General features: G+C 31.4%; 1 protein-coding gene across 5 annotated transcripts in view; it reads left to right on the top strand.

Moving 5' to 3' along the window:
- The window catches only part of LOC134708574 (GTPase-activating Rap/Ran-GAP domain-like protein 3), an 83,278-nt gene that overhangs the window by 16,191 nt on the left and 40,879 nt on the right, over positions 1-26,208 (top strand). Inside the window, exons 1-2 of one of the 5 annotated variants that reach the window (XM_063569221.1) lie at positions 9,029-9,558; positions 23,964-24,033. In XM_063569221.1, coding sequence (XP_063425291.1) covers positions 9,431-9,558; positions 23,964-24,033 — 198 coding nt within the window. In that variant the 5' untranslated portion in view covers positions 9,029-9,430. Of the gene's footprint in view, positions 1-9,028; positions 9,559-14,048; positions 14,481-18,126; positions 18,385-21,653; positions 21,686-23,963; positions 24,034-26,208 lie in introns of those variants that run through there. The other 4 variants (XM_063569222.1, XM_063569220.1, XM_063569223.1 and 1 more) reach the window with 4 other exon arrangements.

Here is a 26,208-nt window from a genome sequence, read left to right as displayed (position 1 = left end):
TCAAAGTTTTCTTGTTCTTTAAATTCTGAAAAATAATTTCACGTTTTCTTTTATAGAAATATGAAAATGAAATTCTGTTTATAGAAATTTCAAATATATACATAATTTAAAAGTACACACCATGCGTATATATACATGTACCATAATTATCCATATAACATGTAATTTGGTTTTGCTGCTGTGTTCTTTTAAATATGTGTATGGTGATACAGTAATTGTCAGTGTACTTTAGATGTTTCTATTAATTATCATGAAATCATTATCTGTAGATAATAATATTTTATTGCGTTACCTAATCAAAATTATAATTAAACACTTTTTGAGACAAATAATCAACGTCAGTAGACTCACCACAACTATTTGCGTGACCAAGAGTGGTAAAACCTAAACGGGTATTCTTATACTTAAGCATATTGACTTGCCACTCGTATAATCAACTCAAGGGTTTGTTACGCTTTATTTAGTGTTTGTTTCTCCTAATTATGTTTACAAGATTGGAATTAAGTATTTGTCTTCATTTTGTATATCATTTTAGAGTATGGTATTTTCTATAATAAAGCAAACAAACAAACTACCTACCTTGCTGTAAACCTTGCGACTAAAATATAGTTGCAATTGGTTTCATTGCTATATCTCTTATTTTATAGAATGGTTCTTGGACTAATGTTTGTCTTCTCGTCTGTTTCTTTGGTCATATTATTCAAAAATATAAGAGGTGGGGTATGATTCCCAAACAAAGTTATCTTCTTCTTGAACTTGTCCGCTTGACTACTCCTTAACCATACATATGTCAGTATTTACCTCAGAAACTTACAAAACCTTTGAATAGACTTATTAAGAAGGGATATAATTACGATACTGTTGTCAAGTCATTAAAGATTGCATATGTTGGCGTTAATATTGAGTCACTGATAAGGTCTTTGCGTCGGAACTAAACACATTTATTCTAAAACAGTTGTTGGCATGACACAGGTTATGTTCTTCTCATATATGGTATGATGGTATGATACTAAACCCCTAACGGGAAGGATTGTGCCTGATGGTCATATGATGAAATCATAATCTTTCAGTCAGTTTAATTGAAGTCTGGAGCTGGCATGTCAGTTAACTGCTAGTAGTCTGTGTTATTTATGTATTATTGTCATTTTGTTTATTTTCTTTGGTTACATCTTCTGACATCAGACTCGGACTTCTCTTGAACTGAATTTTAATGTGCGTATTGTTATGCGTTTACTTTTCTACATTGATTAGAGGTATAGGGGTAGGATTGAGATCTCACAAACATGTTTAACCCCGCCGCATTTTGCGCCTGTCCCAAGTCAGGAGCCTCTGGCCTTTGTTAGTCTTTTTTTATTATCTTATTAGTGTTATTTTAATTTTAGTTTCTTGTGTACAATTTGGAAATTAGTATGGCGTTCATTATCACTGAACTAGTATATATTTGTTTAGGGGCCAGCTGAAGGACGCCTCCGGGTGCGGGAATTTCTCGCTACATTGAAGACCTGTTGGTGACCTTCTGCTGTTGTTTTTTTTATTTGGTCGGGTTGTTGTCTCTTTGACACATTCCCCATTTCCATTCTCAATTTTATCTTGTATGGGACAATAAAATAAATCTAATAAAATATGGAACCATGGGAATGACGAATTATGTGAGCTTTGTTTAGGAGACTTCGTATTAACAGCATCCTGTTTTAATTACTTCTTGTTATGCATTTTGTATGAAGATATATTTGTAACGACGACGAATACGTACAAATGTACGGATCGAGATTGAAAACTGGAAGATTGAGTGCTTAAAATACCTTTAGCAAGTAACATGTACAGAATCCATGCCCGCTTCCAATGCAGGATTTTGTCGCTGTGTGGTAGACCCATTGGTGGCCTCTAACTGTGTTCTTCTCTTTGATCATCTGGTTGTTTTCTCTTTGGCATATTCCCAATTTCTATACGTAATTTAATGTTTACCTGCTTTTGCATGTCCACATAGATATACAAACATGTGGTAAAACTTTAGAAAACAATCAACCCAAGTCCACACAAATCATCTGCACAACTTTTTGTTTTTATATTGTTTTACCTTTATGAAACTTTGTGTTCCGGTAGGTCTTTGGAAGTCTTGTTGAATTTGATATATTGATAGACTATTAGTTATTGCTGATTCATACACCCCAATCTAGCAATATAAGCATATCACTTAATAAACTCATCATGTATAACAGGATAAAAAAAATATTTGCGTAAGACGCGCGCTACGTCTTCAAAAGACTCATTGGTGATGCTCGTATAATAAATGTTAAGAAAGCCAAATAATGTTCGAAGTTGAACAGCATTGAAGACTAAAACTTCCTACAAGTTTTGCCAAATACAACTAATGTTATCTATTCCTGAGGTAAAAAACCTAAGTATTTCAAAATTTCAAAAATTTATAAACAGATAACTTATAAGTATGACCATATCAATGGAAATTCATGTCAACATAACACTAGTTTATTGTTAAGAATTTCCCGATCGATTCAGATCAGAATGTCGTAACAGTCCAAAACGAGTAAATTAGTGTAGGTACATTATGAGGCTTAAAATGGTACCATTATGATTAATTTACCATCGATAGCTACTTACAGGCAATTCTCACCTTATTATATTCTATATTCGTGTTATAGCGAAGTACACATGCTAATGACAATAAATAACATCGATCTGAAATAATTGTACTGATCTAAGGTCAAGAGTTTGAAAATGATGAAAGACTTCGGAAAATCGAAAAATAATTACTAATAACAGTGGTCAAGTATTGCGAGCTGATTTTGAAAGATCTGATATCGGATTTCGAAGGTAATTCTATCGAGAAGACACATGCAATGTCAGTATTGTTCCAATATTCGTTTGCTGGAAGCAGAATATTTGAAATCCCTAATAGTAGGAGAACGTTTTTTATGATCGTGTAAGATCCGTTTGAAACAGCTGATGTTTTCTGTTGCAAAATATTATTTGCTTGAAAGCGTTCCAATTATTTTATAATGTTATAGTTATTTATCATCGTTGTTGGTAGAATTCAGAACTGAACTTCCATGACATAAATCACTGTGTTTGTATCGGAGAATATATATAAATATATGGCTTCGGCTTTTCAATGTCATCACACATCTGTGATTTTTTAATATAATATACATGAAACCCATCAACACACCAAATCAATTTTAAAAGCATTGTAGAAGTTGATTTAATGGGTGTCCTGCTATAATTTACTAGATTCAACTTATTAGATATTTATGTATAAGCAATTTACAAGAGACATATTACTTTATTTATGTCAACAGTAAGCAACGTAAACAACAGTTTGCAGTTATCCCAAAATGTAGTTGCGTGCATATTTAAAAGAGGGACGAAAGATATCAAAGGGACAGTCAAACTCATAAATCTAAAATAAACTGACAACGCCAAGGCTTATATTTAAAAAGACAAATAGACAAACAAAAGTACACATGATACAACATAGAAAACTAAAGATTAAACAACACGCACCCCACCAAAACTAGGGGCGATCAATTAATTATTGAATACACAATTTTTGAAAAGTATAATATGTTTATTTTTTGTATTGTTAAGTTTCCTTCAAATTGACATATGACTTTTACCAAGGGGTCAATGTCTTAAATGATCACTGATGGATAAATGTTCGCACCGAGTCACTTATGTACTGTCTATATGACTATATTGTTTGTAGATGCACTCAAACGAGACAATTAAAACAGTGCATCGTCACCAAGAGTGTTTTGTAGACGAAACGCGCGTACAAAAAATCATACGCCTTGTATTTTTGATGAGGTTTTTCAACACGAATTCTAAATAGTAAAAAAAAAAGAACAAAACACTAATCCTGGCCATTTAAATATTCTTAAAAAAGAGAGAAAACAAATCTAAGATTATCGAAAAACCACAAGTCCAAAAAGGAAGAATAACACAAGGATTAATTACTTGTTTCGATGGTATTATATATTGTTGTCATTTCATCCGTGTACTAAGGTATGGTAAATAAAGGCAACAGAAGTATACCGCTGTTCGAAATTCATAAATTGATTGAGAAAAAAAATCCGGTTTACAAACTAGAAATAAAACACATCAAAATAAGAAGAGAACTACGACACAACAGAAACACAACATTAAAATGAATCACACAGAAACAAACTATAATATAACTATAATTTTATTTATAGAAAAAAACTATTTTAATATATTGCAGATATTTTTAATTGTACCCTTTATATTGGTTGCCTTTTCGAAAGGAGATTTGTTTGAGGCTGCTTTAAATCAATAACATATACCTAAAAGCATGACTTTTTATTTTATTCTCAAATATGTCTAATACTAATGTTGTGAATTAAATATGTCGTGATGACATTTGCAACGTTATTTTTCTTCATTTAAATTGCATTAAATGCAGGAAACTTTTGCAGATAATTCCCCGCAGATGTATTTCGATTTCTTAATCAATTTTGTAAGTTTGCATTTCTAATAATTTTAATGGAATATCAATTAAGATGTTCAATAAAATTAAAATGTTATGCAATCACTATACATTGCTAAAGATATTAAACTTCCAAATGTTATATGGTTTTGGATTTGTCTAGTTTTGTGTTGAAATTATATTTTTCTGTGTTTTTCTGTCATATTAGGAAATGTGTGCTCCGAATACCATAACAGGTTGAAACAAAGCTTCAAATGAAAAACGTTTCTGTACCTTTCATCACAGAACTTTTGATTTGGAATGTCCTCGTTATAAGGGGTTTCTGTTGATGTTTTCTAATCTTTATAACTTTTTTTATAGGACTTTTTAAATTATATAAACGATCCCATGTAACTATACCAGATGCTCAATTAGACAATAATGTATGTCTCTTCAGTGATGCTTGGCCCCAAATAATTTATAATCGAAAACCTAAACCCAACATTGAATCGAAATTCCTAAAGATAGGAGAAAGCCATGTTATTGGCCCAACAAAAATCAATGTAGAGGATGAACAGAAAATAACGAAATATCAGTCATGTAAATAACTTTCAGCAACTGCAATAGGACATGTAGAATGGATATGCAATGAAGTTTTCTACTGCGGATTAATTTATTTTCGTTGGTCTTAATTTTTGCAGTTTGAGGGAAAATTGGGTTTTCGTGTATATTTGATTGCGTGGTTATGCCAAAGCCCTCATACAAGCTAATGAAAATGTCATTTGTTAATGATTGAAATTGGTGTTTTATCTGTATCCACGTATTCCACAAAAATGGTATCAAAAGCCCTGTGTTGTCGGTCGTTCTTTGACAAATGTTTTGTATGCCTCTTAGTTTTTTCCTCCATAATAGTTATTGTAAGCTAGGTACAAGTTGTATTTAGCTTTAATCAAATGGTCAAGATTCACATCGATTCTAAAGTTCAAAGACAGGTGAAAGATTTACATCTATAGATTTTTTCTGTTGGTCATTCTTTCCTTCAAGATTAATTAGAGTTAAACAGTTGTTTATCGATGTTCAAATGTCACGAACTCATCAAGAAGTATTAACAAAAATACCAAACCAAGGCAGTTTAAAAAAGGAGGGGAGTTCATAAAAAATGACAAAATCAAATGTTGGATTTTTTTCAATAAACAGAACGAATGGTAAACTACTGTCATATTCCTGCTTTAGTTCGGGCAATTTCTGAAGACAATAGTGGATAAACCTGGTTTTATAGCTGAATGTAGCTTATAAAATTTATTCGTTCATAGTGTGTTAATTTACGTTTTTTTATTAAGTTAAGCCTGCCAATTAATAATTTATCGTGTGTTTTTCTATGTTGTGATGTTATGCTATTGTTTTAGAAAAAGGGAAAAGGTTTGGTACCATTAAAACGTTTAATCCCGTTGCAAATGTTTGCATCTGTCCTAAGTCAGGAATCTAATGTACAGTAGTTGTCGTTAGTTTATGTAATTTATACATGTTTCTCGTATCTCGTTTTTTTTTATATAGAATACTTTGGTTTTCCCGTTTGAATGGTCTTACACTAGTAATTTTGGTGCCCTTTATAGCTTGCTGTTTGGTGTGAGCCAAGGCTCCGTGTGGAAGGCCGTACACTGGCCTATAATTGTTTACTTTTATAAATTGTTATTTGGATGGATTGTTGTCTCATTGGCACTCGCACCACATCTTCCTATATCTATAACTTACAATTGTACGACAGTAGACTGTTTGGGGTATTCATCAAATTTGGTATATATAACAGATATATAAGCAACTGTCAGATACAAATCAAAATAACAAAACATTAAACTGGGATCGAATCGCATGAAAACCCAAATAGGCGAGACAGAGTACGTGGAAAGGGTTATAACCCCTGCAATGCAAATAATCCTACAGTCAAACGGTAAAAGTGTGATCCTAATTATAATTGATTTGGATTTGTTTTAAAAAGGGACGAAAGATACCAGAGGGACATTCAACATCATTGATCAAAAATAAACTTACAATGCCTTGGCTAAAACATGAAAAACAAAAATAGAAATATAATAGTACAAAAAACACAAAATAGAAAACTAAAGACTAAGTTTAAACAGGTGGCTTGCATTTTTAAGAGAATCTTATTTTATATCATAGAAGTTATTTTATAACATCGTTGGTTTGATGGAATATCAGTCAATTATTAACTACATGTAACACTATAAACTTGTTATATTGCGTATAGGGACAAAGTACAGATAAAACAGACAATGAACTGTTAGATGTAAGAATTAATTCGTTTATGTCGTGTTGAACGCTCTTTAAACATGGGGAAGTATTATTTGTCATTATTTTTATACTTATCGTTAGCATTTTGTAAAATATTGAAAAAATATAATATGGAATCCATATAAAAATATGTTTTCCAAGGGAAAAGCGTCATATTTGAGTTAGAATTTACAGAATGTAACCTCGAGGACAAAATATATATAAAAAAAGAGAAAAAAAGAATACAATCGCCGTTAGAGAGGAAAATCATGTCAGGTTTATGACAGTAGTTATCAATTCGTTTGATGTGTTTGAGCTTTTAATTTTGTCATTTTGATTAGAGACTTTCCGTTTTGAATTTTCCTCGGAGCTCAGTATTTTTGTGATTTTAATGATTTTACTTCATCTACAAATAAAATCATCATAGATACCAGTACTAAATTTAGTATATACGCCAGACGCACGTTTCGCCAATTTTTTATATTGTGTATCCATCTCATGTTTTTACTGCATTTGCTCAAAGTTCGAGTTTAAAGTTTTCACTTTACTTCGTTTTTATTATTTTCCCTTTACGCCTGTTTCATTGATTTTATTTATTTTTTATCCTTTGGTCTGCCATTTGACATAGACCTGTATCTGGTTTATATTATTTTTTTGCATTCAGCGTGCATATGTACGTCAAGGCAAATTTAATTCTTCCAAGAAGGAAATAAAATAGATTGATACATGTAAAAGTATGTTAAGTCGGTCATTGTAATTTAAGTACCTACTAAAAATAAGACTTGCTATATAAGATCAGTGCACAGGAAAAAGATTTTTATACAAACGATGTATCTGTGTTCCTGTTGTCGTGCGATATGTAATAGAAACACTTACACTTAACTAAAACAATAAAGACATTCAAGCAGACAGACGCTGCATGTTATATCACTTCCTTGTTTTAAATTGTCATTGTTATATAAAAATAACTTACATCAGTTGATTAACATTCGTTTGAGCTTTTTTAACCGTATATTCGCCGTAAAAATCGGTTATTGATTTTTGGATGTACGGCGAGCGGGCGGGTGAGCCTGTAGGCAGGCGACTGTCAAACAGTGTCCGTTTATTTTTGCCATTTGCTGAGTAAATGTCCTATTTTAATTTTTTATATTTTTGTTATTTTACTTTTTGTATATCTAAAATATATCTAAAGCTGTATGAAAACATTGTTATCCATAGACTTCTTAAATCTGGCAGCTAATCAATTGCAAAAGGGTCTCCGTTTAGTTTACTCGGATATTTAAATACATAGCAATGTTCGATAGGAATAAGGTCATTTATTCAGAAGCCTCGTATAAGAAGAGATCTTCGCCTTTGCGAGTTTACGGCATCTTAATGTAAATCTTTAATGGGGACTGTAGCAAACATATTATCATTGCGCAGGGGAGTTGGAAACGCACTCTTCATTCAGGACGACCTACTTGGCAAAATCTACTTATTGTGTTTATTGTCTAGTTGTTGACAGTATTAATGTAAAGCATTGTTATTGTTAAAAATAGTTTCGTATGCGCACAATTATTTAATAGGAAGTAATTTTGATAAATGTAAACGATAGTTGACTTATTTTGGTTGATTATGAAATGTTTGTATAAAAGGAATTTTTGTTTCGTAATGCGCGCAGAATGAGAGTGGCAAATACTTCCTGAAGGGCCAATTTGTCTGATTTTATTATACACCAGGGCTATATTCAAAGCAGTCTCTAAATCTTGACTTAAATTTACAGTTTTAGATGTGTCTTGAGCACGGAAGCGCAAAAGTTAACAATCAGACGAACAGACAAAAGACCTCTTAGTTTTATTTTTTTTTAGTTTTAAATTAAAATAAGTATTATAGTAAGGGAGAGTTTAAAATCCGGTAAAAGATGTTTTTGCAGAAGACCAGATCGGACTTGCACACCTACTCTTGTGGTGGTCGGTAAAGTCGGTTAAACATTTTGCTAGAGCTCATATTTGCTTGTTAAGTGCGCATATATATTCCGGCTTGAAGTAATATACGTTTATTTACATATGTACTGACTTATTTAAGTTAATTGAAAACTCTTCACTCGACCGACCAACCGCTTTAATATTTGAGTCAATTAGTTAAATAATCAACATAGAATATGAAAATTACAAATCTGAGTATTTCTCATTTCAAAGATAAGCAAATCATGCTACATGTACATGCATGTGCATAAATTCAATTAAATAGTAGACTTCAATAAATTCAAATACACTTAAACAACTATAAAAAATAGCATCTTAAATAGCTGCAAAACAACATTTTTGTAATAATACTGATGATCTTAAACAGATACTGTAAAAACACTACAAGTAGAAAAATAAGATGTATTCGATAAAAATCAGTTTATATCAGTGATTACATGCTGGAGCGAAGGCATACTGTTTTTTCATATAAAAATTCTTTTTAAAACGGATATAATTTCTAGAAATCGATCTCTACTTTTAAGACAAGTGAACTTTGTCATGAATTCAGCAAATGAAAATTTATGATTGGAAATGATGGCTCCAGGAAATAGAAATTGACAAGTGTAAAAGATGTTGGTTCCTGCGTAGAGTTGATAAGGATATAATGATCTGAAGGACGTTGTTGTGTTCGATTTCTTTGCATCAACTAGAAAAAGGGTGTCGGGTTAATGTTTACCTGGACTCAACTAAAATGTTTCGGTTGAGATCAAAATCTTTTGTTGAAAGAAAAAGAAAAAGCAGCACCAATTCTGCAAACTCACTTGTACTCAGACTATCATATTGTCATAACCTAAAAGATTTTAGACCTCGATGTGCAAGGTACAGTTATATTTTTCTAACTATTTTACGATATTTTCGTTGCATGTTTACTTTTCTCTTACTTTTTAAACTATTTTACGATGTTTTCGTTGCATGTTTACTTTTCTCTTACTTTTTAAACTATTTTACGATATTTCCGTTGCATGTTTACTTTTCTCTTACTTTTTAAACTATTTTACGATATTTCCGTTGCATGTTTACTTTTCTCTTACTTTTTACACTATTTTACGATATTTCCGTTGCATGTTTACTTTTCTCTTATTTTTTAAACTATTTTACGATGTTTTCGTTGCATGTTTACTTTTCTCTTATTTTTTAAACTATTTTACGATGTTTTCGTTGCATGTTTACTTTTCTCTTATTTTTTAAACTATTTTACGATGTTTTCGTTGCATGTTTACTTTTCTCTTATTTTTTAAACTATTTTACGATATTTCCGTTGCATGTTTACTTTTCTCTTATTTTTTAAACTATTTTACGATGTTTTCGTTGCATGTTTGATTTTCTCTTATTTTTTGTTTGTGTTGCTAATTGTCGTCATTATGCAACTTGTTAACCGGTGCGTTACGTTTGTACGAATAAGTCATATACGTTTGCTTGGTAAAAAAAAGTTGCACGTTTGCGCAAAATCTGCATGTTGACTAGTCACTCCTTTTGCGCAAATAATTTAATTTTGAATTAAACAAATTGATAGTTAAGAAATTGGAGAATTTCAGGATAATTGATGTTTTTATGGTTGAAATACATGTGTAAAAAAAACCTAAAAACCGACAATTTAGATATGATAAACCATCCCCGAAAAAAATATATAACGCCCTTGATATTCTTTTGAAATACTAAGGCTTTTCTACCTCAGGCATAGATTACCTGAGCTGTATTGGCCAAATTTTTAGGAATTTTGGTCCTCAATGCTCTTCAACTTCGTACTTTATTTGGCTTTTTTTTTTTTTAACTTTTTTGGATTCGAGCGTCACTGATGAGTCTTTTGTAGACGAAACGCGCGTCTGGCTCATATACAAAATTTAGTCCTGGTATCTATGATGAGTTTATTCCTAGTCATAACCGAAGAAAATATGCAAATGAAGGATCGGAAATGCTTTTTAATGTTCAGCTTTCGTTATGGGAAATTTTTTAGTACGAACATGAATCAATCGAGGTATTGAATGTACTGCAAGTTCAGGCAACTATGTACATTAAAGGCATTTTAAATTATGACATACCACAACTGTGATGAAACACTCAGACAATGTGAACATTTAGTTCACCTTTGCTCTTAGTCCAAATAATTATGACGTCTTGAAAGGCTATTATAATTTTTTTCTTTGACGCCTTACTTCGATGTAAGGCGTCAAAGAAAAAAAATATAATAGCCTTTCATGACGTCATAATTATTTGGACTACTTTGCTCTTATTTTCCAATAATACTGGGGAAAAGTTTATCTTCTATAATTGGGATACAAGTATCAGGATTTACCTAGATTGCTCCTGTCGTTATAATTTTTGGGTATATATTCTAGACTTTACTTGTGCATTTTGTTATCAACCAGGCGTTTAATTTGATACGCCGGACGCACATTTCGTCTACGTAAGACTCATCGGTGACGCTCATATCAAAATTAGTTAGAAAGTCAAACAAGTATAACGTTAAAGAGCATTGAGGACCCTAAATTACAAAATGTTTTATAACCTACGACCGTTTCTTGCCAGAAACAGTACCTTGAATCAAATTTAATACTTTGCATTGAGTTTAAAACATTTAAACATTATGACTATCTCTTTTTTGCACATGCATTTATATTAGTATTGAGTTCAAACCGTAGAAACTTTCAATCTGATGTGTACTTCAAATATATATCATATAAAATATACATACATTATCGGCAAATAAGAAAGTTATTTTTACGAGGTTAACAAACAGGAAGAAAATCGAGACGACTTAGAGATCTTTTTTTTCCCGATGTTTGAAATAGTAAAATATATTTTATTTTTCAATTTGTTAACAGGGTGAATATCGAATAGATGTACAATGTCTCTATGCACCTGCATTTTTATGAATAAAACAAGAAACAGCTATTTGCTGGGAAAAGATTCAACAGAACTTGCAGGTGTCGGTTGTATAAATAATGTTGCGGTTGACCTTTTGAGTAATCGATTTCTCTTGTCAAGGTAGTGAGGAAATGTAGCGTAAATTTTCAAGCATATGTTTAGCTTCCAAACAAATTGAGTTGTCGATGTCGATATTTGTCTCCTTCTTTTGTCCTCAACGTTTAGGAATTTACGTCCTTAATGCTCTTCAACTTTGTACTTGTTTGGTTAAATAACTATTTTGATCTGAGCGTCACTGATGAGTCTTGTATAGAAGAAACGCGTATCTGGCGTATTAAATTATAACCCTGGTACCTTTGATAACTATAAACAACACTGGGTTGATGCCACTGCTGGTGGACGTTTCGTACCCAAGGGTATCACCAGCCCAATATTCAGCACTTCGGTGTTGATATAAATATCAGTTATGTGGTAAATTTATCCTGTTTACAAACGGATGGATTTTTCGAAATACTAAGGATTTTTTTTATCCCAGGCATAGCTTACCTGAGCTGTATTGGCACAACTTTTTTATTATTTTTGGTCCTCAATTCCTTTCAACGTTTTACTTGTTTTGCTGAATAACTATTTTGATCTTAGCGTCACTTATGAGTCTGATGTAGACGAAACGCACGCCTGGCGTATTAAATTATATTCCTGGTACCTTTGATTACTATACTCATAATCTATGACTTTCCAAACTTCGGACCCTTATCAATGTGATATTGTGAAAGAAGTTCAAAAAACATTTCGTACTGCGGAAACGTCTTAAAATTGCATAAAAATTGCTTATCTTACAATTTTGAAGGTTTTTTGGTTTATCTAAAGGTAATCTTTTCCTGCATACATATTTTTATTTTTATTTTCTAGCAATTGTTTATATAGACACATAGAAAGATTTGATATTACACTTTGATAAACATGTTTGTTGTTCGATTGATTTAAAGTTTGAAAGAGACATACCCAATTATTCTTAAATTTGATTTATGTATAAAAGAAGTATGAACAATTTTTCACAAATTTGTTTTTTTTGCGAGGTCAAAATCCGGAGGTTCATGAAACTTTAAGGATTTTGAATAATTAAAAGACTGAATTATATACTTAAAAAGGTATTTCGCAGTGATTTTCATATAACCACAAAATCATATTGTTACTATTCTATTCGATCATCTGGTATATAAGATCATTATGTTAATTCTAAATGTAACTTTAACTTGTGCATCGAAAATATCGTGACCTGAATTGAATTTAATTATATATGAAAGGAAATAACGAGTCAGCAAGTTAAGAAGTTTATCATAGTGTCACAATCTAATATACATTATCATATACAATATAAACATCTTTAAACCAACGTTAAATCCCTGACTTTATAACATATGAGACACTTTCATTCTTTTCAAAATAAAAATGTATGCTATTATGAAATATCAAAAATGAATATTTGAATAACATTTTTTAGTTTTCATATGATACTAAACATTTCAAATACTCTTTAAAATTTATTTATACATAAACAAATGATAAAGTTTTATGTATTCTCAAAGGAAATATATAGCTTTGTTTTATTATTCAATCTGAAGACACTCTAAATGTGCAACAATCTTCCAAAATAAAAAGTTTAATCCATTTACATATCTCATATTGAGCAATATGACATTGTTAAGATATAAAACATAGGCTTGTTGGTGTTACTATCATAGACGAAAAGTATCTGATAATAAAATTAAATTTAACCAATGAAAATGCAATAATATAAACTATAGAGTACCAAGAATAAAGCAAAAATATATGCATACTTGTATTAGATTAAAAACGAGCCAAATAAACTTGTGAAATCTTGTTTTGTATTTCATTAAAGAAACTCGTTCGCTAATTGCTTGCACCACCACTGTGCATCTAATACTAATCAAGCCCCTTTCAAGCCGTACTTGCCTGCATTTGCATTTACACGTTTTTATTTATACATCCTGCACAACCAAACAGACGAAACTATGTGTGTGCTAGGTATGCCACAATGGGGAGTCATATCATTAAACCAAGTATATTAATCCGGATATATTAGACATATTATTCATATTCATTCATATTGAATTATTTTTAAATGGAAGAAGTAATAATGCTAAATTGAACAGCTTCCAGCATGATAAGCCGTTAGTTGATTGTAAATGGATATAACCAATAACTTAAATTAAAAATCAAATTGTTTCTACGAATTTTAATCTAGCAATGCCATTATATTCAATAAAAGATTTCCAGCACCAAGTCATAATAAAACCTTTATCATAATGACTTTTTAGCTGCTAAATAACCAATGCTGTATAAGATTATAGTTCAAGATCTATATACGTATATGTAAATACATGATTAGTAAAAAAACACTTATTTGATAAAGATCATATAAGATCAGTAAGTGCATGAAGGAGCGGAGGTATAATGACTTTAATATTATGTAAAGTTGTATTTAAAACGGACATGCTGTCTAGAAATTGATCTCCACTTTTAAGACAATGGACCGGTGTTATTTAATCAGCAAATGCACATTATGATTGGAAATTATAGCTTCAGGAAATAGACATTGGCAAGTGTAAAGGATGTTGATTTCTGTATTTAATTGATAAGAATATTACGAAATAAACGTTATTGCTGAGTTCACTATATTCGTTTTTAAACTGAAAATGTGACCGAAAGTATTTTTTGGACTAAAGTAAAATGTTTCTTGTAAGATCAAAGTCTTGTATTACAAGAAAAAGGAAAAGTACAATTTCAACAGCAAAAGTTGTAACCAGACGATCTTTTTGGATTTACCAAAATGGTTTTAGACCTCGATGTGCAAGGTACAGTTATTTATTATTCCTATCTTTTGTTTTTCGTTTGCTTCTTTACGTTTCATGCTTTATATGAACGCTTGATAATGATAAACGTAGATTCTCTTTCTTTCGCGAGTATTATTGTATATGTACGGACTATTTATAATAGACACTTCTGCAGTCCTCTTTTCATAAAGATAAATATAAAATGTCGGAAATATTTTGTTTATATACGAGCTTAAATTTTTTCAAAACGGAAAGCAAAGGTTTGCTGTTTCAGTCTTTTTGTTATTGTTTCGAAACCAGTATAATCCGGCAGGTCTCGGACCTGTACGTGTTAACCCTGAAAATTAAATATTTGAATTCCCAGTCATTCTCAGAGAAATCGAAACTGTGACAGTCTCTATTGATATTGACCTAAACGATGATGCAAATACTCTTATTCATATTGTTCGGAGTTTAGTATGACGTCCATTATCACTGAACTTGTGCATATTTTTGTTTGGGGGCCAAATGAAGCACGCCTCCAAGTGCGGGATTTTCCCTGTATATTGAAGACCCATTGGTGGCCTTTGACTGTTATCTGCTCTTTGGTCGGGTTGTTATCTCTTTGCAACATTCCCTATTTCCTTTCTCAATTTATCTTATACGTTCTTCTGTAAACAACAGGGGTATTAAACTGCAAGAATACAAAAATCACGTGTATTAACCTTTAATTGTGCGAAAAACGTTAATATAGAATGGACAATAACAAAATTAAAAGCAGACAAGGTCAAAGGATGCTGAAGTTTTTTCGGGCTTGGCCGGAAAAACTTGGACGTTCTTTAGGCTTGGCTTTTGAGTAAACAAGCATGACTAGAAAGAATGACATGCACCATGTGGTTCAGAAAATAAGAAAAGCAACTGAAGTTTCGTCACTTTTGAGATAACATTTCGTGAAGAGTGTTGTTATTGTTCGTGTTGGGTCCGTATTGATGGCATAGCACCACTCAACACACGCAAAGTACATTTATGTGTATAAAGGATACATTATCGTCTTTTTGGTGTTGTTAATTCATTTTGTACAAATAATAAACAAAAAATAGATTTGAGGTATTATTTCAAGCATGGCAATGAAACAATAACCCGGTTTTAACAACAATGAAAAAATTCTAGAGGTCAAAATTCGATCTTAAACGAAGAATAAGTATGATTATATCATGTCTTTGTTTTCACAGTTTATATGATTTTTTTCCAAGAAAAGTTTGAATGATTTTTTCCAAGAAAAGTTTTAAATGATTTAAACGGAGAATATCACTGAGACCTGCCACCAAACTACCACTGATATGGTTCTAAGTATATATATACGTCTGAACCATTGACAACTCTACAACAGATTTATCCATGGCATCACAAGCAGTGATGGTGATACATGGATGTGTACCTTATGTATATACAACTCGTCTAAACAGAAATCCAACAATGTTAGATCTGTAAATATATATATAGGTTTATTTAAATCAATTACTATTACTACAACTGAAAATAAATATTTCTATAAAATCGATTTATTATACCATATACAATCGTTAAATTAATTTTGTAGAGATATCAAATAGAATTGTACCACAATGGCATAATTTAAAATTGGTTATTTTACAGCTATGCTTGAAGTTTATTTAGTTATAGTTAATAAACATTTCTAATATAAATAACATGTCGGTCAGATGTGTATTGGACATGCATAGTCATGAGCAAACTAGTGAAGGTGTGAAATCATGAGGGTATCATATATATATTGACGTTTAATATTTTATCTTATAAGTGCTGACGATGCGAAATCTAATTAATGGGAAATTTTGGTCAGATAATTAAAAAATACGTCACGTGTCCATAAACTTCTGGTCAAAGGGTGACAACTCAAATCGTTTTTAAGTCCGGACTCCAATTACAAATAATTTATACTACTACACGATATTCCACTAATGCACCTCCCCATACTCACCACATCACCCCAAAAATGTTAAAAGTAATATTGGTAAAAATTCTTATAAATTGTCATGTTATGTACAAACGCACTCACCAAGTCAAATTAATTATCTTTCAAAATACAATATTTTCATTACATTCGGCTTGTTAACATGGTTAATAAATATAATGATAAAGATGAATATATTTTTATTCAAATTAAAGGATCTTATAACATTTACTTTTTTTATATATAGATGTATAATACATAATATGAATATACATTTTAAAAATCAATTAAATTGTATGATCCAAGGCTGTAGTATGACCAGAGACTGAACCTGAACCATACGCTTATGGTATAGAAAAAAAGAAGTAAATAAAAAAAAATCAGAACAATTATATGAAGGAATAATTCTTCACTCGGTTACATTACAAAGTGTTCATTTGAAATAAGAAGTTGTTCAGTCTTCATAAAAAGTGAAGTTTGTGTTTATTCAACTCGATCCGCATTTATAATAAATTACGTGAACTTAAACTATGCAATCGCTGAATATGCATGACCCTTTGGTGGCCTTCGACTTTGTCTGCTCTTTCGTCGGGTTGTTGTCTTTTTGACATATTCCCTATTTCCATTCTCAGTTTTATGATGTATTTGCCCCTGAACGTTAAACAAACACATTAATATGTATATGATTAACTTATTTCAGTAAACCCAGCTTACATAATAAGTTTGATGTCAGAGACACTATAAAATTCAGGCGATAAGTTTGATAAAAAGAAAGTATATTACTTCATCACAAACCTCTTTTTGAATACTAAAAAGATATTTAGAATTATGTCATTTTCTTCTAACATAAGCAAACTTGCTAGATATTTCGGAAACATTTGCTCTATGTCATCCTCGTTTTAAAAGAACTGAAATCAGTCTAGAGGTCAAATTGTGTACATATTTCTGCATTAAGAATGAATAGTAGAAATGATTTACTGCTGAGAAGGTCCATCTGCACAACACGTAGCATTCAAAATATATGTCAATGAAGGACGATGTCTAAATAACACCTGCTATGACTCAGTTTTAAAAGTTACATGTACTGAAGACATAAATGAAGCTTAATTTATGGATAATTCATTAAAAAGTGCACTCCTAACGTTGCATAGCCCCCTTTAAAATCGTGGATCTGCGTCTAACGTACCGGTATCACATCAGGAATACATAGGAAAATCTTAAGCAAACACTTTTTTGTGACAGATGCAAAAATAATTGTCCTCCTGATGTACACAATATTATTTATTATGATGTTAGTTTTTAATGAAAAGGGGGTGGGGGAGACATGAAAGAAAACGTCAAGTTGATGATAGAAAAGAATGGAATAATGTTTTAACCATTGTATACTTTAAACACGTCAGTATTGTCCTTGGTTCCAGTCACTGTTTGTCGGTATATACGAGAAGATTACGCATATAAACGGTGTTTAGTGCAACATTTTTTTTATTTATTATCGTGAAGTGTTAATAAATAACAAGCACCTGAATTGCTGTATCATAAATCATGACGAAATAATACTACATTGATTCCTCGCTGTTAATGATCGCCTTAAATTGTTTTCATGATAAATGCAGGCGGATACTATTGGAAATTGTTTTTGATATCGATTTAATATCGATGTGCTATATATTGAAAATTGTAAATATCTACTTAATTGGGAGGAGATTTCTGGACACTATATGACAAGATAGCATGGTTGCAAATCCTTAAGTAGGCGTCTACTTTACAACAGTGTTGTAGGTGTTTGGTAAAGTCACACTTTTTATTCCTATGCTGTTCCGTCTGGATAGAAAAAAATACTATGGAGGACATTTTTAGACTTCGTTCTAAATCTTTTACAAATTTTAAGAAAAAATCTCCAGTTTTATCTAAAGTTGATGCATTAAGGAGAACAACGTGGACAAAAGAGGACTTTTTTCGTCGGAGGTGTGCAAGGTAAATCTTTTGTTTGTATTGGGTTTTTAAGTAAAAAAGATTTTTTTTTTCAGTTCCAAATTTTGAGGAAAAGTTTTGATTTTATATTATTTTTAATCATCTCGGGATTATTTTATTTTTTATTTTCAAATACTTACTAATTACTTTATTGTAAGACTATTCATCGTTTGCACAATATAGATGTGAACCACGATAGAATATACAAATGTACAAAGGAACATTTCCAATGAGATCAAAGTTCAAATAACTTGTATTTAGGGGTAGCCCCCCTCCTCTTCCTTGTGTGTAAGCCTCAAATTAATTACCCAATGGTTTTTGTTGACATTCCTGGTAGTTAGTTGTGACAAAGTTACTCACCAAAGACTCAAGGTAAAATAAATCAGCAAACTAAATTTTTATCTACCCTATTTGACTAAATAGGAAATATAGAAACACAGTAATTTTTGTTTGGCCTTATGCCTGATTCTGTGATGTTTCTTGTTTATATTCATTTGTCACTGTCTTCTTGAGAAAAGAAAGCTCTTCATCAAGACTAAACTGACACAGACAAAACAATAACTTCATCATGCTTACGCAATATAGAAACTTTGTAACGTGAAATTAATATTAAAATTTTGGCAAGTATTCCAGATAATCCTTCATATTTGTGTTGCTAACAAACCAAAAGGTTTTCTAACAACAAAAAAGAGTTGAAAAAAGCGAACTTTTTGCATGCGATGTTTATCTAATAGAATCTTTACCATTTAATACTTTTATATGATTTAATCCCTTTCGATAGCAAACTACTTTTAATGAAGGCAAAACAGACATTTTCATACCTAAACACACTCAATACCCAAATGAAGCAACAGTTTTATTTGAACAACACAACAATTACGATAAATTGCCCCGTCAGGTCTATTTCTTACAATATAGTGTTTGTGTTATCTAATGATAGTAATTGTGTTTGGTCGTTACCTAGAAAAAACAGATCGAACGAGAATAATCATAAAATAACAACTATGCAGGAAATACGCTCTTGGGATTTGAAATATCACATTCAGTGTGAAATACCACAGAACTTGGTTGGTAAAACTATTTCTTTGTGAGAGGTTTTTTTCTAATATCTTTATTTCTCAAGGACAGGGGAAAATGGGGAGGGATGATTAAGGAATGTTGTTATGATAAGAACTGAAAAAAATAATTTCAATCTAAACAGAATGGAAATAAGTATTATTCTCCACCACAAAAAGCAAAAAAAATAGTTTTGTGAAAAATTTTAATATAATTTCGCCGCCTCAGTCATGGTCTATTGACTTTGAATGGTTTGCTTACTTTACATGTATTACTTTGTGATTAGGTCAGTTTATGGAGATCCACTTGTGGTACATCAATGATAATTGGTATGCAGATGTATTAGCATTGTCACATCTCATTGCCATGGAGATTATTTGGCTCCGCCCCCTCAGTCATGGTCTATTGACTTTGATTGGTTTGCTTACATTACATGTATTAGTTTGTGATTAAAATTACAAAAAGGCGAGACACATCTCTGTGATAACAGTTTATATTTTTCTTCATCAGGATCACATTTCGCCGAATGTTTGAAAGCCAAAGGATGTATAAGATCTTAGATCTGAAAATTTGAATTTATCATTCATTTCATCTTCATATGTCCCCTCCGTGACGGCTTGTGCATTAAGTTTACTATTATCCGTCTGTATGTACGGTACGTCCGTACGTCTCGAAACTGATTTCTGTTTCTAACTTTACAATGTAGTTTACCTCAACTACAGCCAATATGTTGTCATGAAAACGTACTAACTGAGAAAACTTAACAAGTATGGTGAATAAAGTTCAGGAAGAGTATTTTGGACAAGTACTAGTTCAGAAAAGGTCAACTTTTCTGAGCCGCTAATTAAAAAAAACATATTCTCAATTTAAAAAAGGAAGATGTCGTAGGATAACCAATGAGACAACTTTCCACCAGATACAAAATGACGTAGATGTTAGCATCTTTAGGTCACGGTACGACCTTCAACAATGAACAAAAGTCATACTGCAAAGCAAGCTATTAAAGGCCGCCGGACATAACAAAAACTATCACAAAACCAACGATCTTAATACAAATGTAAACAAATGTAAAAAAAAATAATAAACTCAAATTACAGACTCTTGACTTGGGACAGGCACATTCAAAGTGTGGCGAGATCATACAAGTGTGTTCCACAACCCTTCCCTTACCTCGGATAGTGGTCCAACAACAAAATACAACAAACGAAGTTATCATAATAAACAAAAACGAAGGTCAACCACATAATTACGAGCTCCTAATATGGGACATGCACTTAATGAATATTGCAGCGTTAAAAGACTAATCTTGGTAAATACACTAGCCATATTACCAACCAATGTAAATCAACGATATCTGAATATATTTTTTTTCAAAACATGTAGAACACGCTACCACTAAATTATCCATTATTTTTTGCCTTTTGTCAATTCATTTTGTCATCTGACCATGTAAAAAATAAGACCCTGTTTATATCAATGACATACTTACACAAGATGCGACCGTCTTTTCATACAGAATCAATGACCTTTTAAAATCACCAATTTGTATGTTCGGTAGACATATAACATGTATACACTGTGAAGTTCGAAATTTGTGATTGCTGCATTGTAGAAATAAGAAAAGGTAACTCCCTGTCACAATTTGAACAAATAATGATAGTAATGATATAAGTGAGTAAAATAAAATTAGTACTAGTATACAAACTCAGTTTTGCAAACACTCGCGAGACCAGCCCCTTGCACTAAATTACATAGTATATATCTTTCCATTAGTTTTTTTTTCTTCTAAAAGAGACACTGTCTTATGTAAATTACTGTAAATAGAGAGGCGTTGCGCACTATTAAAGTAAGTGTATAAGTGTAAACCAATGTGATAGGCATTATTTTGAAGATTCCATTACATAGCAAAATTAATACTCAATAATGTCCTTTTCCATTTCAAATATACACGTTTTTGGTTAGCTAACTTGTAAATGTGTGAAAATTCATGCCGGCTTTTTAACATAATAATTTGCACCTCTCATACAAATGATTGTTTTCTGCCAATGTTGTTCGCTAACATTACATACGTAACGGCATAAGGCGTCAGGACAAGAATTGAAAATAAATTTAAATAAATCAAAAAATCCTTGATGAAGACGTCGAAATAGTAAGCTCTGCGATTTTAAGTGCAAAATAAGGAAGGAAATTTAATGTCAATCTCACGACAATATTTGAAGTATTGTTTCAAAATGTTCATGATGTTGAGGTAAGATATTTTTAATCATGTTACATGCTGTAGTTTCAGACACACATAAAATGTGTATTTATGTGTGTTTAAGGGATTGGTCATTATCTTTTAACAAAAAAGAAGGTGCTTAAAATTATTTGGAAAGACTAGAAAAAAATCGTTACATACAAACGTTCACCTAAATTGTGATGTACTACCGGCAAAACCACACTCACAACTTCCGGTAAAAAAATAGTATTTCTTATGATAACTGATTCGATCACAAGACAATTCTGGAAAATTGAGCATTTAAAAAAAAAGAAATCAACATTTCGTATGAAAATTGTATGCAAATTAGTACATATTAATAATTTAACTGATACTGATCTATAATTACCTTTACATTGAGATGGGGGGGGGGGCGATGGCAAAGAAGGGGATGGGGTGACTACTGGTGGGCGGGTGTTTGCGAACCCAACCTTGCTGAAGTGAGAATTGTGTGTCTTCGTCATTTAGATATTTTACCTTGGTGTTACAGTAACATATGATCTACGTTGACTGTGAAACAAAGAACTACAGAAAGATAGTATCAGTGTTTACTGACCCTGTTTGAACTTTCAATAATGCATGCACATGTTGTTTGTTGGTAAACAGACTTTTTTTACAAACGTAGAAACAAATACATCGTTTAATCAGGTTGAAGTTAGAAACAAATGTAGCGTTTGTACTAACAAACGATAATCGAGAAAATGTAGACGCATTTTTAGCGAGTGCTTAGTTTGTCAAAGTTTACGTAAACTTTGCAAACGTATGTTAGAAAACAAATGATCAAAACATGTGCGCGCTTAGTCGTTTGCATCATTTGTGTTAGAAAGACATGCACTCTTAATATACATTTGGTATAACACTTGATAAAAATTCTAATATTTAGAAATTTATTCTGCACTCTGCACGTGATGTGTTGTCGATAAAAGCATTGTAATAAGTGTTGAGTTCAATATCGAAATATCTATATATTATAGCTAAATCCACGAGTTTTATCGACAGGTCATCTTAATTGGGTTTCTTACACAAGAACTTGACAAGAATATAAATGGAACGGTCTTTAGAATGGCGAGATGTAAACACTAAAATAAACTTTCCATTGCAAAATTATCATACCGTAGCATCAGAAGATGTAAAATTGTTTTCATTGGAATTGCACAATCACAGAATCAGAAAAGAATTCACAAACAAGACATCTGTAGATATCGAAATGTCAACATGTTGGTCGTTGTTGTTTGTCTATTGTGTTCTGGCGTTGGTGGTCTGTTGCACTGTCATATATTTTTTTGTAATTCCTGTTATAATTTTTATATAACGTACTGTAGGTACATTTTTCGACATACTCAACATTTAGAATATAAGTGTATGTGCTGCCACAGGACACCGTATGTGAAATAAAAATGACCTGTAAAGTACGCTACATTTATCGGTCTTCTACATTGTAAGTTGTGGTTATGAGTCAGACCCGTGTTGTGCCAGAATCGATTACAGATCTAGAACCATAGTACAAAACATATCCCAAACACTATTAAGTATTCATTAGGAATGTGTGAACAAATAAGGCATTATATATATATATATATTACTAGGACTCGTCGAAGTCTCTTTCTGAAATGACAAAAAAAAAAGCGTTACAGTGCATTGGCTTAAGCAGAGACATATATATATATGTCTCTGGCTTAAGTTAATACATTTAGCAGGTTTCTAGATAAAGAACCAAGAGTATTTATTCTGTCATGCGTTGATATCTGTGTTCAGCAATGAAAATATAAATACGAGAGTTTGGAAAGACATGGCTTTATTGTATTAAAACAAATCTTTATCATGTACTGTAACAATTTGTTACTAATGTTATAATCTTACTTTGCAACAAATACTCAAATTTTACGAGTTGGCATTAAAACATTTGTTTACCAAATAGTCCTATTTCATTTGATGCTTGCTTTACAATGTTAAATGAATTACGATATAAGGTCTAAAACATAATATCAAATGTTCACTATCATCATTATATTCATACTCCATAAATATCTAAATATTTCAATTAATTTGAAATCCGATATATCGAGTAAATGAAATGTATTTTATCTCGTATGTGATGTTATACAGAAAGATAAATCAAACTGTTGCTAGAACATATATAATTTAACCTTGACTATACTTTCCTAGAAATATTAATCAATTGTGTAATTTAATTTGCATTAGATAAACATTTAGAACATTTAGGCTGATTGATATTTCATATTTCATTTCTCGTGTTTTTCTTTTACAGCTCCCCAGCCTCTGACCTTACCGGAAGACGTGATGTTTTTAGCAGACGACAATACGGTTCCGTAGAACAAGTAAGTATCCCTATTTGGTTATTTGTTTGAGTTGGACTGCTTACTCTGCTTGATGATTTCTCCACACTTTCTTTTATTCATATTCCTGTTTTCAAAATATCCATAGTGAAAAATAAAATTTCATAATGGTACAAATTCAGACATGTGGCACTCATCGTGTTTTAAGTATAGAGTTTAATTTTTTAAATGGAATTAAAAATAACATAAATAAAGGCAACAGTAGTATACCGCTGTTCAAAACTCATAAATCCATGGACAAAAAACAAAATCGGGGTATCAAACTAAAACCGAGGGAAACGCATTAAATATAAGAGGAGAACAACGACATAACACCGAAACGTAACACACACAGAAACGGACCAAGCTTAAAATAGCTAACGACAACCGTCAAATACATATTCTGTATCCGTGAAGCAAAATCTAGAATCAGATTTGTGAATGTTTTCACTCGTTAAATCAGTCTGATTAATTGTGTGAGCAATACCAATCTTCGATACAGATATCAGGTCAAAACTACAATTATGTTTTATTTCCTCCTTACTTATCCTTTATTTTCATGTCTATCCTATCATATTTTGCTACCAGTTTTCACGAAACAAGCATTTAACCATTGGTTTTTACCTCATATTAGTTACATGCAAGGTCCGAAATACTATTCAACTAGAAATAGTATTCAACTAGAAATAGTATTCAACTAGAAATACTATATATATTAAACTAGAAATACTATTCAGCTAGAAATACTATTCAACTAGAAATACTATTCAACTAGAAATACTATTCAACTAGAAATACTATTCAACTAGTATGTATTGTTGCGTAGTATTGATGGAATGAGCATTAACCCCGTGTCTTAATGTAATCGGATGGAAAGAAAACTCGATGTCTTATTTGTAATCATAGGTCACATCTTTTTATTTTTATATAACTAGACTGAGCAAAACATTGTACAGATAAGATTTAACAGCATCTGATAAATTTTAAACAAACAATGAACATTTCTTGAAAAATACGGGAAAAACCTTTTTGCAAGTGCTGTAAAGCTGAGGTCAAGGACGGTTTAAACTTAACAAAGATTACTTCAAGCAGTTAAGAAAAAAATTATACTCGGTTACGTGCTGTTGAGACTTATTCAGCTGTTACTCTGCTAGAGTGGACTTTAGTTAGAATATTTCTGAACATTTGTAGTTTTATCTACCATTTTCTCAATACAGTTTAGTATCCGTCAATTCAATCAAATACAACGCGGACGTTCCCAAGCTGATAGCTAGAGTACAGCTTAGTACATTCAAGTACAAACACTTATTCGAATATTTATGAATTGGTTTATGGAATTTCTGTAAGTTTTATAATAAACAAGTTATTTTGCACGTATTTAATCATTAGTAATGACGTTCCTCTGTTGATTCATATGTGCAATTACAACACTTACTTTCATATTCCTTAAAATCTACAGTTTACATACATTTATATTGTACTTTTCTCTCGGACACATTGCGTAGAAGTAAAACAATTATTGACCATGTTTCTAATATAAACAAATTAGTCAAGTTGATATGATCTGTTTTATTGATGTAAATGAAGTTAAAGTGGTCCCTAGCAATTAAGGTCTCGACATTCTGTATATTTATATTACTGTAAGTAATTCATTAGACTGGATAATAGCTACGTGCTATCTGGAAATGGTCAGTAATACCACATTGAGAAATGACATTGTGGTATATTTGCAAATCAATTTCAGTTGGAACAAACAACCCAATCTACAAAATTATAAGCCTGGTATCTTTGATGAGTTTTTTTACAACCACTGGATCGATGCCACTGTTAGTGAAGATTTCGATATCACCAGCAAATTATTCAACAGTTTAGTTTTGTCATACATTATCATTGATATATTAACATTAATAAATCAACTATTGACATGAATATCAATTATATGGTCATTTTTATAAATTTCCTGTTACAAAACACTATTTATTTCGAAAAACTAAGGATTTTTCTATGCCAGGAAGGGATTACCTGAATTAAGCCTTATTTGGCATAACGTTTTGAAATTTTGGATCCTCAATGATCTTCAACTTTGTACTTGTTTGGCTTTATAAATATTTTGATATGAGCGTCACTGATGATTCTTATGTAGACAAAACGCGCGTCTGGCGTATTAAATCAAAATAT

This window comes from Mytilus trossulus, chromosome 2 (assembly GCF_036588685.1).
Source record: "Mytilus trossulus isolate FHL-02 chromosome 2, PNRI_Mtr1.1.1.hap1, whole genome shotgun sequence".
NCBI lineage: Eukaryota > Metazoa > Mollusca > Bivalvia > Mytilida > Mytilidae > Mytilus > Mytilus trossulus.
The sequence above is the reverse complement of the archived record's forward strand: the minus strand, read 5'-3'. Positions and strand labels throughout refer to the sequence as shown.